The following is an 11,991-nucleotide window of genomic DNA, read 5'->3' as shown; positions in this document are numbered from 1 at the left end:
TATTTCGTCCATTTACTTAACCATGCAGGTTTGTAAGGTGATATCCCCTACTCTTTCTGGACAGTGGACGCTACAAACACATTTAATCAGAAAATTTTAACGAAAAACTTCCGGTACTGTTTATTTTAATAAAAAATCATATTTTTACACTAAAAAGTCAATTTTAGTACTATTCACTTTACTCTTTATTTTGTCTTTATCGTTAAAATTCAAAATTTTTATGTCGTTTTCATTAATTTTCCTATTTAGTCACGCAAAACATATTACACCCACAATTCGGACCCACGCTAACTTAGGCTTGGTAGGCGGCGAGCGGGCTGGCGTATAGGCCGGCGTGTCGCGATGGCCTATACTTGTAATTTGACGTGGAGAAATATTAGACAGGGTGCGCATGCAACACCTGTGTGCTTTTTAGGATATGCCTCGCTCCTCAGTGAATAAGTCATGGTTATTATTTGTGCAATTTCCCCACTACTTAGCTGTCTCATTTGCTTAAAATACTAACCCAACTCTTCAACACCCTCTCTCTCTCTCTCTCTCTCTCTCTCTAAAATCACCGTCGCTATTCCTCTTCCAAATCTTTCTCATCAAAATTCAAAAAACATAGCTTTGGAAAAACTCAGATCAATTCAGAAGTATAAGCTAATTCTTCATCAGCTGAATGCGCCTTGGTTTGAAGAAAACCAGAGCGATTTGCAGAAATTGTACGGTCAGTAGGGTTGTTGTTTTTGTTTATATATATATATATATTGTGATCGTTCTTCTTCTTATTCTCGGTGTATTCTGAGAGATTGAGAAACGACGCCGGCCTGACACAGTGTACGGAGGAGGAAGTCAGCGTTGCGCACGTGACCAGTTGGACTTTTGGGTGTTAGTTTTAATTATTATTTGGTTTGGTTGGGGTGTCGGGAGGTTGGTGAAGAATGCCTCACAAAACGACTTACTTCTTCCCGAGGCAATTCCCAGATCTAAGGTTTGATTCGTCGTCCAAACAGCTGTTGCAAGAAGATCATCACGATCACGAGAAAGGAAGCAAAGACAGCGACACTGCCACCACCTCCACCACCACCACCACCACAACCGCGACTAGAGATAGAGATGATCACCAACAAAAGGTGCCCAAAACCGCCACCAGCAACTTGTACAAATCCTCAGCCACTACCACTTCTCTGTCTTCCGATTTTCAGTACTTCACGGGCCACGTCCTCGAAAGGAAGCCACCGCAGTTGGCCACCTTTTGCGACTGGTTCCGTCATGACAAGAAGGGGACTAGTACTCGACCCAAGCCATCGAGTACTACTGGTCACGTGAGGGGCCCAAGGAGGTTGTCATCCTCCTCATCATCCTCATGCCACCTTGTTGATGAGGATAGCGAGCTGTTGCTCCCGTGTCTGCCTCGTCATTATCATGTTGATCACTATCACGATCATCATGTGTCCGAGGCTGGCCCACCGCAGATGGCGCCGGAGTCCACCACGATGGCTATGCTCAAGGACCGGAGTGTTGACCGGAGCTTTGACCGGCAGGTGTCGCTGCCGAGGGTTTCGAGCGGGAGTAGCTATGCGGGGAGCTTGTTTTCAGGAACGACGACGTTGGATGGGAACTTCTCTGGGGATGTTAAGGACTCGTCCGTGACAACGAGGCATTTGGAAGTGGAGGAAGAGGAGGAGGTGGGGGAGGAGAGTGCTAAAGTGAGCTTGTCGCAGAGGTCTAAGGAGAGTTATTATTTGCAGCTTCTTTTGGCCAAGAGGCTTAGTTCTCAGGCTACTCTGGGTGCTGAAACATTGCTCTTGCACGAGACTCGTACTGAACTTGAGGTTACGGATGCTGAGACGGTGTCGTACCGGCTCTGGGTAAGTTTACTCTCTCTCTCTCTCTCTCTATTTGTCCTTTTTTCCTGACGAATAATGTGTGTTAATTTTGTATGAAATGTCAGTATTGATATCCTATTTGTATATTTTAGTTCTTGGATAAAATGGTTCTGTTACTAATAGGTCCAAGATTTTTGTGGTCCATTCCAACATCAGCCTTTGTTTGCTCCACTGATAGAGACTACATGTTTGTATCACTATCGCCACAAAATTTAGTTAGGTATATGTACCAATTTGTTGCACTTATAAAATTCGTACGTATACTCGTGTATATATATGTAGAGAAATTAATGCATCACTTGCCAGATTTTTGTTGTCAAAGTGCAAAAACTTATTTACTTATGTTGCTAGACTCACTGTTCGAGAACTATATAGCATGATCAATGATCAATGATCTAGATTCACAGTTAGACAATAAAGCATTATTTGTGTAGGGGGAGGTGTCACAATGAGACAATATGGTTTACTACTCATTTCATATTTTTCTTTATCTTTGTGTCATATATGCCACTAAGATCTTGGTGGATTGGTACGCATGTAGTTGTTTGAACTTAAAGCTAAAGGTCAGAAGTTTGACTGAAAATATTTTCTAAATTTCAATCGTCTGTAAGGAATTTGATACATTTCTAACCTTGTAGCTCGTCGTTAATGAGTAATGAATTCCGTGCAAATTTTCCAGGTCAGTGGCTGCTTGTCTTACAATGACAAGATATCAGATGGTTTCTACAACATTTTGGGGATGAATCCATATCTTTGGGTGCTGTGCAATGATGTGGAAGAGGGTAAACGTATACCGTCCTTGATGTCACTTAAAGAAGTTAAACCTGGTGAGACATCAATGGAGGTACTTCTTGTCGATAAAAATGGTGACTCTCGCCTGAAGGAGCTTCAAGATAAAGCACATCAACTATCGTGCTCTTCAGAGAATACTTTAATATTGGTGGAGAAACTTGGCAAGCTTGTTGCAGTCTATATGGGGTGGGTTTCAATTTCCCCCCTTTTTAACTTGAAACATGTTTGGTTCATTAATTATAATGTTTCTGAGTCGCTTAAACTTGAAGGGGTAATTATCCCGCGGAGCAAGGAGATCTACACACGCGTTGGCAAGTGGTTAGCAAGAGATTGAGGGATTTTCATAAGTGTATTGTGCTCCCAATTGGCATCCTATCAATGGGGCTTTGCCGGCATCGTGCCATTCTTTTCAAGGTGACAACTTGTACCTCATAGTTTTGCCTATTTCTGTTTATAGTCCGCACCTTATTCGTTCTGATGGCCGTAAAAGGAATTACGAGTGTTATCTGAAAGCTAGTGCCGATTGGTTGCATCTATATATTTTGTGCCGATTAGTTTATATCTTATGTATTAAGGTTTCTGAAGGCACACTTTTTTTGTTGGTCATGCTGAAGACACGCTCTTAGTAGTAAAATTTAGGACTCGTAAGCTTTGATTGTACAACAAATGTTTCAACATACATGAATCTGTGAACAGGGTTTCACATGAGAATGCAACTGAATTAGAAGCATCAAGGGACACACAATTATATAGAGCTATGAGTTTTCGACATGTGATCATTCAGTGAGGTATACGTATTTGTAGCTTTTTGTGGTGTACTGACACAGTTCTTGCCGATGTAATTGTTATGGGGTTTGTGGGGAAAGACCATGCATATTCCTATCCTTTTGGGGATACACCTACTTAAATGCTTTGCAAATAAACACAATTGAGAATTTCATTACCTCTTGATTCATTACCTACTCTTTGAGCATATAGTGTACAAATTACAAATCATAATATTCGATCTTTTGGTAATGTTATCTTGGAACCTGCAGGGTTGCTTTTGTCGTTTCAAGCAGAATGAATGGATACAGAAAGAAAACTCACATATGTGTTTTCATTTGTGCTTGTGTGTTGTGGGCTGGTCACTCATTCTTATTAACTCAATTCTATATTTCCAACGTGCAGAAATTGGCAGACCACATAGGTTTGCCTTGTCGCATAGCTCGTGGTTGTAAGTATTGTGTAGCAGATCATCGGTCCTCTTGTCTTGTCAAAATTGAAGATGACAGGAAGCTTTTGAGGTTAGAAACTTTTAAGTGTGTGTGAAGAATTGTTGCTGGCAGATTTATTTATTTATTTTTTAACATTTTTTTATAACATGGTTCAGCATATAAATTCATTCTGAAATGTAGATATTGACTATTAGTTCATTTTTTATGTTTTGGTAGCATTTGTTTCCCGAATGATATTTAACCATAACGTTATTTCTAGAGTTTTTGTTCATTTGATCCATGCGCGTCAATCTTTTTCTTTCATCTATACGCTCTGCAGCATTAAATCTTTGCTGAATTATTGGTCAATTCTCTGTTGTTTCTCAGTCTCACTGTTTTCTTAACTTTTGGTGTTGAAGACTTTAGCCATGGCTCATAACTAATTTGACTGTTGTCAGATAAGTTCCCTTTCTCCCCTGTCATACCCCGGTTGTTCTTATGGTGGAAATATGCATTTGATTCTGAGTACCATGTCATGCATGGTCAAAAAGAACGTTTTTCGTTTCAACTGTTCGTTTAATTCAGAATTTTACGTATATATTTTATCTTTATTTGATGGTTATATATGTTTCTTAACAGGGAATATGTGGTTGATCTAGTTGGGGAACCAGGAAACCTTCACGGTCCAGACTCTTCGATAAATGGAGGAACTCTTTCTTCTATACCTTCACCATTTCAAAATTCTCACCTAAAAGAATCCCAACAACCTTACAAGGATAGTGGATTATTTTGCCAATTCACAAACTCAAAGCACTCATATGCTCCTCCCGAAGATCCCTTTTATGCAGGTAAACCTTGAAGATGCATGTTCCATTATTTTGGAGTACTTGAAATTGAAGGCAGTCTGAATGAACTACAGGATGGAGGCATCGTTGTAGTTACAATGATTATTTTGTCTAATTTTAAAACTAACAACTGTTAGATTTTTGTTTTTCTTTTGTTTTGTGCATTGATACAGAGAAGAAAACGTTTGTTATGCTGCCTGATTGTACATTTGATGATTTACATAACGCATGTGGTACCATTTTTATCCTTTCTTGATAGGTTCTTCAATCCTTAAAGATCAATCTCTTACAGTCGGTGGGAAGGGAGGTCACGTCATCAAGGAAACCAATTTGCTTCCGGGTGATCAAACTAGACTTGGGTGGGAATCTTCTCTGATGCCTTTGGGGTTGAAGGGAAACACTCCACATTGCCTTGAGGGCGATTCTTCGGAAGCTCTTGATATTACTGCAACCGGTGCTGTCGCATCATTAGAGGAATGTGCTAGACTTCGCGAAGAAAATGCTGTTATACAACAAGCTTACAGAAAAGATATTGTTGTATCAAGAAGTCAGTTTATAAGTAACAGTGTCGACCAATGTAAAGTAACTTTGTACAACCAATCAGATCTAGAGGGGGTTCATAGTGAACTTGTGAAACAAGGTAGAATTTCTGCTGTGACTATTCCAAGGTACGTGAATCTTGAACCATCTCTCGCAATGGACTGGCTTGAGATCGCGTGGGACGAGTTGAATATCAAAGAGCGTGTTGGTGCTGGTATTTATCCTTCCCTTTATTGAACTAGATGCATGTTTATTTGTTTTTATTTTCTCAATCACTACTCTTCGCTTCTACATGAATTCATATTCTGCTCCTTTCCAGGCTCATTTGGGACGGTGCATCGTGCAGAATGGAATGGATCGGTAAGTACTTTGTTTATTGTGATTGGGCCACGATTATTTGTTTTCGGGAGGAAGAGTGGTTCGGTTATGACGTGAATACTTTTGATATGCTGTATCTGTTTGGTCTGATCACGAGAACAAACTTAATGAGTGGTGCATATTGCTTAATATCATATAGCTGCAGAGTTTGGCCTCTGTGCCAGTTCTTTTACTCATTCCCATCTTCGGGATAGGTCTAGTAACTACTTGTGTTTCCGAAAAAGAACTTACTCCATTGGCCAATTTAATTAGATGATCAAGGGCAATTTAACTTTTTGCTTTATTTGTTCCTTCTTCTCATGTCTTCGGTTGGACATTGAACATCTATCTTGTAATATATCAACGTAGTTTGCTGTTGCATCTAATTCTTTCTTCCTTTGTTTTCGTTTTCCACTAAAATTTAATTTTGGTGCAATCCAGGATGTTGCCGTCAAGGTTCTAACTGTTCAGGATTTCCATGATGATCAATTGAAAGAGTTTTTACGTGAGGTAGGTTTCCTTTGTATTTGCATCAGAAACTTGTATATCATTAGATTGAAGCCTTTTAGCTGAAGTTGATTTTCACATTGTATTCAGGTTGCAATTATGAAACGTGTTCGTCATCCAAACGTAGTTCTTTTCATGGGTGCGGTTACAAAGCGTCCTCATCTGTCCATAGTGACTGAATATCTGCCAAGGTAATTTCTTGCCAACTTTTTTTATTGACAGTTAATTCTTATGTGTATAAATACCAACTTTTTTTATTGACAGTTAATTCTCATGTGTATAAATACCGGAGTTATTATTATGTCTAAACCCGTTGCTATCATGGTATTGGTGACGCAGGGGTAGTCTTTATCGCCTCATTCACAGGCCAGCTTCCGGGGAACTTCTGGATCAGAGGAGGCGGTTGCGATTGGCATTGGATGTGGTTTGTGCAATTTAGCATCATCATTTCCCTTCTTACATGCTAACTATGTTTTCTGTTAGTTAACTCTATAAGTTATCTTCCCTGCAGGCCAAGGGGATCAATTACCTCCATTGTCTTAACCCTCCTATTGTCCATTGGGATCTTAAGTCTCCAAATTTGTTGGTTGATAAAAATTGGACAGCAAAGGTATATTTAGATAAAGAAAGAGATTTGCATGGTGCTTTGAGTTCTCCGGTTGGGTGTTTGTGGACTTGATTTGTTTCATTTATTCCTAGGTATGCGATTTTGGGTTGTCCAGATTTAAGGCGAACACTTTCATATCATCCAAGTCCGTTGCTGGAACAGTAAGTCTCTCTCTCTCTCTCTCTCTCTCTCTCTCTCTCTCTCTCTCTCTGTGCGCATATACATGAGTCTGTCAGCGTGCACAAATTCATTTTTTGTGGACTTAATCTGTATTACTGCGGCTGTCGAATTCATTGTTTCTGAGAAATAGGATTGAGATGAAAGCCTAGGTCAATGTTTGTTTAGTGTTTTTGTCTCACAAATTAGTTTTAGTTGTTTCTGCTACATTAGGGTATACATATGCTATGAATGCTGTGTGCAAGCTGAGTTACCATGAACTCTTTAATCCGCTATGTAAAGTCGAGCATTTCCATCAATACTTTTGCAGGTTGAAGTATTACTTTGCAGTGCATCAATCATCATGTAACTCACTAAATTTAATTTTCAGCCTGAGTGGATGGCTCCAGAATTCCTTCGCGGAGAGCCCTCAAATGAGAAGTCCGATGTTTACAGTTTCGGAGTGATCCTATGGGAACTTGTAACCATGGAACAACCTTGGAATGGTCTTAGCCCCGCCCAGGTACATGTCGTGATCGACATCTACTTTCTTTCAGCCTTGTCCTGCACGTTACACGTTATGACTTCATTCTCTATTTTCTTTGCTTTCCCTTTTATTAACTATGGTAAATGATGTCGTTCAATCTCTCAGGTAGTCGGAGCAGTCGCTTTCCAGAACAGAAGGCTTGCTATCCCTGTTAATACTCCTCCAATGTTGGCTTCGCTTATGGAATCCTGCTGGGCTGAGTAAGTCTACCCGAGATCTTCCCAGTTGTCATAATATACATTACGTTTAACCTGATCGAAGTAGATCAACACAACTTTACTATAACTTGTGTTGGTTCTCGTCTACTTTCCCCCCTTCAAATGTGTATACCGAGTGCCAAGAGACCAATCTATCTTCCACATGTAGCGTGGAAGATAAACTGCGACTTACGGGCAACTTAGATCTCGTTGTGTACTTATGTAAACATGCAAAACCGATCTTTGGGATGCCCAATTAGCAGCACCTGTGGAGTCCTGTTTGTTTATATGTCTATATGTTTAGTTCGTGACGTTTGTTTATTTTGTTTGCAGTGATCCGGCCCAGCGCCCTTCTTTTGGTAGCATAGTTGAGTCACTAAAGAGGCTGCTGAAGTCTCCTCTGCAATCGGTTCCGGTGGCTGGAACATCGCCTTCTGCCCGGACCTGAGTTAAAGAGTCGACGGTTATACTTTGGTAGTCGAATTTCTGCAACTGTCGAAGCTTCTTTGGTTCCTGGCAAGTCTATAGACGCGTTTCTTGCCTAACCCAATGGCCGTCGCGTAATACGTATGGTTTAGCAATGTACCAAATATCGAAGAGGATCAAACCGTGCTATTCAAATATTTTTGGTCTTTTCAGATCGATGAACGTTTGATTTTCTCTTTTAACATGGACTGTATAGATTTTAAAATCGGAAGTTTTATTCACAATTAAATATAAACTTTTTAAATATATAACTAATGATTAAATCAAAAAAATTGACGGTTCGCAAAGTCAGGGACGGATGGAAATAAGAATCACTCCAGTCTGGAAATATACATGTGAAGATTTTTGGATGTCCTTCCGAATATTTGGTACGAATTTCTTTTGTGCTTGCTAAATGTTTGATGTAGTGCATGCTAGGCATATTTGACGTACTGCGTCGATAATATTCGACAAATTTTCTATACCGTTTTTGACGTATGCTAATATTGGTTGACACGTGCATAACAAGCCCACCAAATGAATAAACTGATTTTTTTTTTCTATGCACTTTGCGCTCTGTTCCTATGTAAACTTGTATTTAACATTGAGACCCTCTTAAAGTTCAAATATTGGATCTGCCATGCAAACGGAGCTACATATTAGTCTTTAATCACATGCTAATCAAATTCATTTGATGAATAGTCATCCGTACGTGGGAAAGTTGAAGAAAAGTGATTCGTGCGTGGGAAAGTTGAGGCAAGCAAGCGAGGCAAACACCAATGAGAAGAGGAGGCTTCATTAAAATATCCCAAAAGCCAGTCACAGAGTCCAGTCGGTCAAAATAGTCGATCCTCCCTCCTTAGTCTTCCCCTTCCCAATTTTCCCATCTCCCTCCCAATCCTCCCTCAACCCGATTCCCAAACATCCACTCATGGATTTCCTTCAATCCCAACTCCGATACATCAATTCCCAAACAGAAGAATCCGCACCGATCGACCGGTCCCGAATCGCCAAGGACATTCTCCTCCAAGCCGGCCTAATCCTCGTCGTCGTCGTCGCCTTCCTCTCCATCCACAACATCCCCCAAAAGCTCATCGCCAACCTCCGCTACCGCTTCCGCAACAAACCCGCAGCCCAAGCCAAGCGCCACTTCGTCCTTGGCGCCCAGCTCCTTGGTCAGTCCCGATCCGCCAACTCCCGCTCCTCCACCGCCTCTCTCTCCCAGCAGGCCCTCGACGAGGCGGAGAAGGCCATCGCCCTCGACCCCAAGGACGCCGCCGCCCACATCCTCAAAGCCCTCGCCCTCGACGCCCAGGGATACAAGACCTCAGCCCTCGACGCCATCGACGTCGCGCTGTCCCCTCTCTGCCGGAAGAGCCTGACCGAAGAGGATCGCGGGGATGCGCTCGTCAAGAGGGCGGAGATCAAGCTGTCGATGAACCGGAAAGCCCGGGTTGACTCGGTGATCGAGGATTTGACTCGGGCCGTGGAGCTGAGTCCGGAAAATGTGAAGGCGTTTTGTACGTTGGGAGAGTGCTACGAGGGGAAGAAGATGGCGGAGGAGGCCAGGAAGGCTTACGAGGCGGCGCTGAAGGTCCAGCCCAGATTGAAAGCCGCCATGGACGCTCTGGAGCGACTCGGTTCGGCTTAAGGCGAAGCTGGGCTCGGGTTGAGTTCGGATTCCGGTTTTTTATATTTCTGTTTTGTAGTTTCAAATTTGTGGTATTTCGTTTATGATTATCTGGGGATTTTGTAGCTACTTTTACTAAACACGGTGGTGCATATGAAGGATTATAAATTATGAGTGTAAATGACCTTGATTTACATGTTTTTTTTTAGGAAATTATTTCAACACGAACGTGTTAATTTTTGAACTTATTTTTAGCTACGGTTCTGAAACTCAACTTTGAAAATAAGAGTGTAAAAATCATTTTTCTTATCAAATTTTCAATTCATTAGAGTTTGTGAAATTCTTTTGTTTTTTTGTTTTGTATTTGTTTTGAACAGTGTGAAATTCTTTTGTTTCACTAATCTAAAAGTAAAATGGAGTATAAAACCAAATTGAATGGTTCAATCAATATATGACATTTGGTAGTTGGTGGCGGGGAGTAATGATGATGGGTGGTGCAGGCGGTGCTGGTGGTGAGGTGGTGGCCACAACGATGGTAGGTGGGGGTGATGGTGGTAGTGGTGGTAAGGTGGGCATGTAAGAGTGAAATTGGTGCCATTTTGCGTCGATTGATAGAAGCTAAGAGGAAGGACTTGAGGAATTCAACAGAGAATTATAACCTGCACTATGAGTGCTAAAACGGCGATAACTTTGTCCACGTAGCTTGGAATTGAATTGCGCAAAATTCTACAGAAATCTGACATCCGTATCTTCGTGATGGAGTACGACACGAAATCCACGTAGCTCGGATTTGTAAGTGCTTGTTATTAAGCTACTTTATGTTCCAGATTTGAAACCGTTCTGTTTTCTGAAAAATTTCGGAAAAATAGTAACATTGTAGCTCTACGTCTCAGCTGTCTAGGTTTATATGAAACTCCACTTTTCCCACAGCCATGCAGTTATGACAGGAACATAGCTTCAGTTGTCTTCGTTCGAAAAATTGAAGGATTTTGAAATTTGGACACAACGATCTTCATGGTCTTAGCCTTCGTCTCCATTTGTCTTTGTGTTTGAATGAAGTTCATAGGAGAAGTCGACTTTCGTTAACAGTCATCCAGGTGCACATAATGGGTTTAAGGCACGACTACATTGTCCCCAGAGCTTTGCGAACTCTAGCTCCAGTCGAAGTGCAAGTGTTAGTGAACACCGATTGAGTTGCATGAAAAGCTTATTGTAGACTTTAGACGAGTAATCTATGAGTCGAACTTGCAATGAGGTATTGGTCCGCATAGAACCAAACCCGCTTTGCTCATTGGCTTGGAAGTATGATCATTGTTCTGTTTTGGAATTGGTGCTTGTGCTTTTTCTAGGGTGACTTGCCCCCAATAAATTTCTATAGAAGATTCATCTTGTCCCTATATTTGTTTTATACCCATTTTATACCGTGGTTGTCCATATTTAGGGACTCCACTGAAGATACTTTAATAATATTGGAATGGAGTCAAGCTAAAGCATCTTAAGATCATCTCCAAAAGAGATTTCAAATTTTAAACACAAAATTTAAATTTGAAGGCTTATGTGACACATTGATGTTTAATCTTTTTGTAAATTTTGTTCTCCGACTAATATGTCAAATTTAAACTATTATTAATTACATTATTTACTTTTCATAATTGTAATTAGTATTTTAAAACAAATGACAAAACAAAAATTATAAAAAAAAAATTATTATCCACTAGAAATAGATTTGAAGCTTTTGTCAAATTTAACAACAACCCCTCTGCTGCCATTACATGTCATGCCACATAGGAATTGACATTTCGGTTGGAAAACACTAGTGCTTGTCTTTTTTTACCGTTATTGATGTTGTGGATATTTTGACATCTCCTTTAAAGATGCTCTTAATCAGATAGTTCAAAAGTTTAACAAAAAGTCAAAATCCTGTGGAAGTTTAGTTAAAAAAATTGCAAGATAGGAGGTGGGGATTCTAATTTCTCTTAAATTTAAAGTGAAGTAGATTTTAGTGAAATATAAAATACAAAACGATGCCTTAGAATGACAACTATTTATATCGAATTTAAAGTCGAGAATTGTTGCCTTCAAATTCAAAGGTTTTTTTTTTTTTTTTTTTTTTTTGTGGCAAGGAATTTCTAACTTATGTGATCATGAATCCAAGGAAATTGGCGCATATAAATTTAAAATTTAGACTTTTTTTTTCTTTTAAGGCCCCTTTCGTATTTTTTTTCTTTTACAAAAAAACTGCTTCACTTTAAAATTAAGCAATAATAAAGGATGTGGAAAA

The 11,991-nt window shown here is 40.1% G+C and overlaps 2 protein-coding genes across 3 annotated transcripts; both read left to right on the top strand.

Moving 5' to 3' along the window:
- Positions 1–284: 284 nt before the first annotated feature.
- LOC103402058 (serine/threonine-protein kinase CTR1-like) lies at positions 285–9,891 on the top strand. 2 transcript variants are annotated; one of them, XM_070813576.1, is made up of 17 exons: positions 503–709; positions 819–1,853; positions 2,551–2,849; positions 2,933–3,077; positions 3,834–3,949; positions 4,499–4,707; positions 4,964–5,458; positions 5,564–5,604; positions 6,043–6,111; positions 6,199–6,299; positions 6,448–6,532; positions 6,620–6,718; positions 6,808–6,876; positions 7,263–7,394; positions 7,524–7,618; positions 7,949–8,469; positions 8,783–9,891. In XM_070813576.1, the coding sequence occupies exons 2-16, from the start codon at positions 924–926 to the stop codon at positions 8,061–8,063; spliced, it is 3,000 nt and encodes a 999-aa protein (XP_070669677.1). In that variant the 5' UTR covers positions 503–709; positions 819–923; the 3' UTR covers positions 8,064–8,469; positions 8,783–9,891. The 2 variants fall into 2 exon arrangements, with proteins under 2 accessions (XP_070669676.1, XP_070669677.1); XM_070813575.1 differs by having other exon boundaries at positions 285–1,853.
- Positions 9,012–9,731, top strand: LOC103402004 (uncharacterized). Its single transcript, XM_008340742.3, has one exon. The coding sequence runs from the start codon at positions 9,012–9,014 to the stop codon at positions 9,729–9,731; it is 720 nt and encodes a 239-aa protein (XP_008338964.1).
- Positions 9,892–11,991: the final 2,100 nt, after the last annotated feature.

This window comes from Malus domestica, chromosome 15, assembly GCF_042453785.1.
Source record: "Malus domestica chromosome 15, GDT2T_hap1".
NCBI classification, from domain to species: domain Eukaryota; kingdom Viridiplantae; phylum Streptophyta; class Magnoliopsida; order Rosales; family Rosaceae; genus Malus; species Malus domestica.
The sequence above is the reverse complement of the archived record's forward strand: the minus strand, read 5'-3'. Positions and strand labels throughout refer to the sequence as shown.

Excerpts from the sequence above, each read along its gene's own strand:
- LOC103402058 (XM_070813575.1), top strand. The coding sequence starts at position 924 with ATGCCTCACAAAACGACTTACTTCTTCCCGAGGCAATTCCCAGATCTA. Across the intron at positions 3,950-4,498 it reads GATGACAGGAAGCTTTTGAG|GGAATATGTGGTTGATCTAG; the intron begins GTTAGAAACTTT and ends GTTTCTTAACAG. Across the intron at positions 7,395-7,523 it reads ATGGTCTTAGCCCCGCCCAG|GTAGTCGGAGCAGTCGCTTT; the intron begins GTACATGTCGTG and ends TCAATCTCTCAG.
- LOC103402004 (XM_008340742.3), top strand. The coding sequence starts at position 9,012 with ATGGATTTCCTTCAATCCCAACTCCGATACATCAATTCCCAAACAGAA.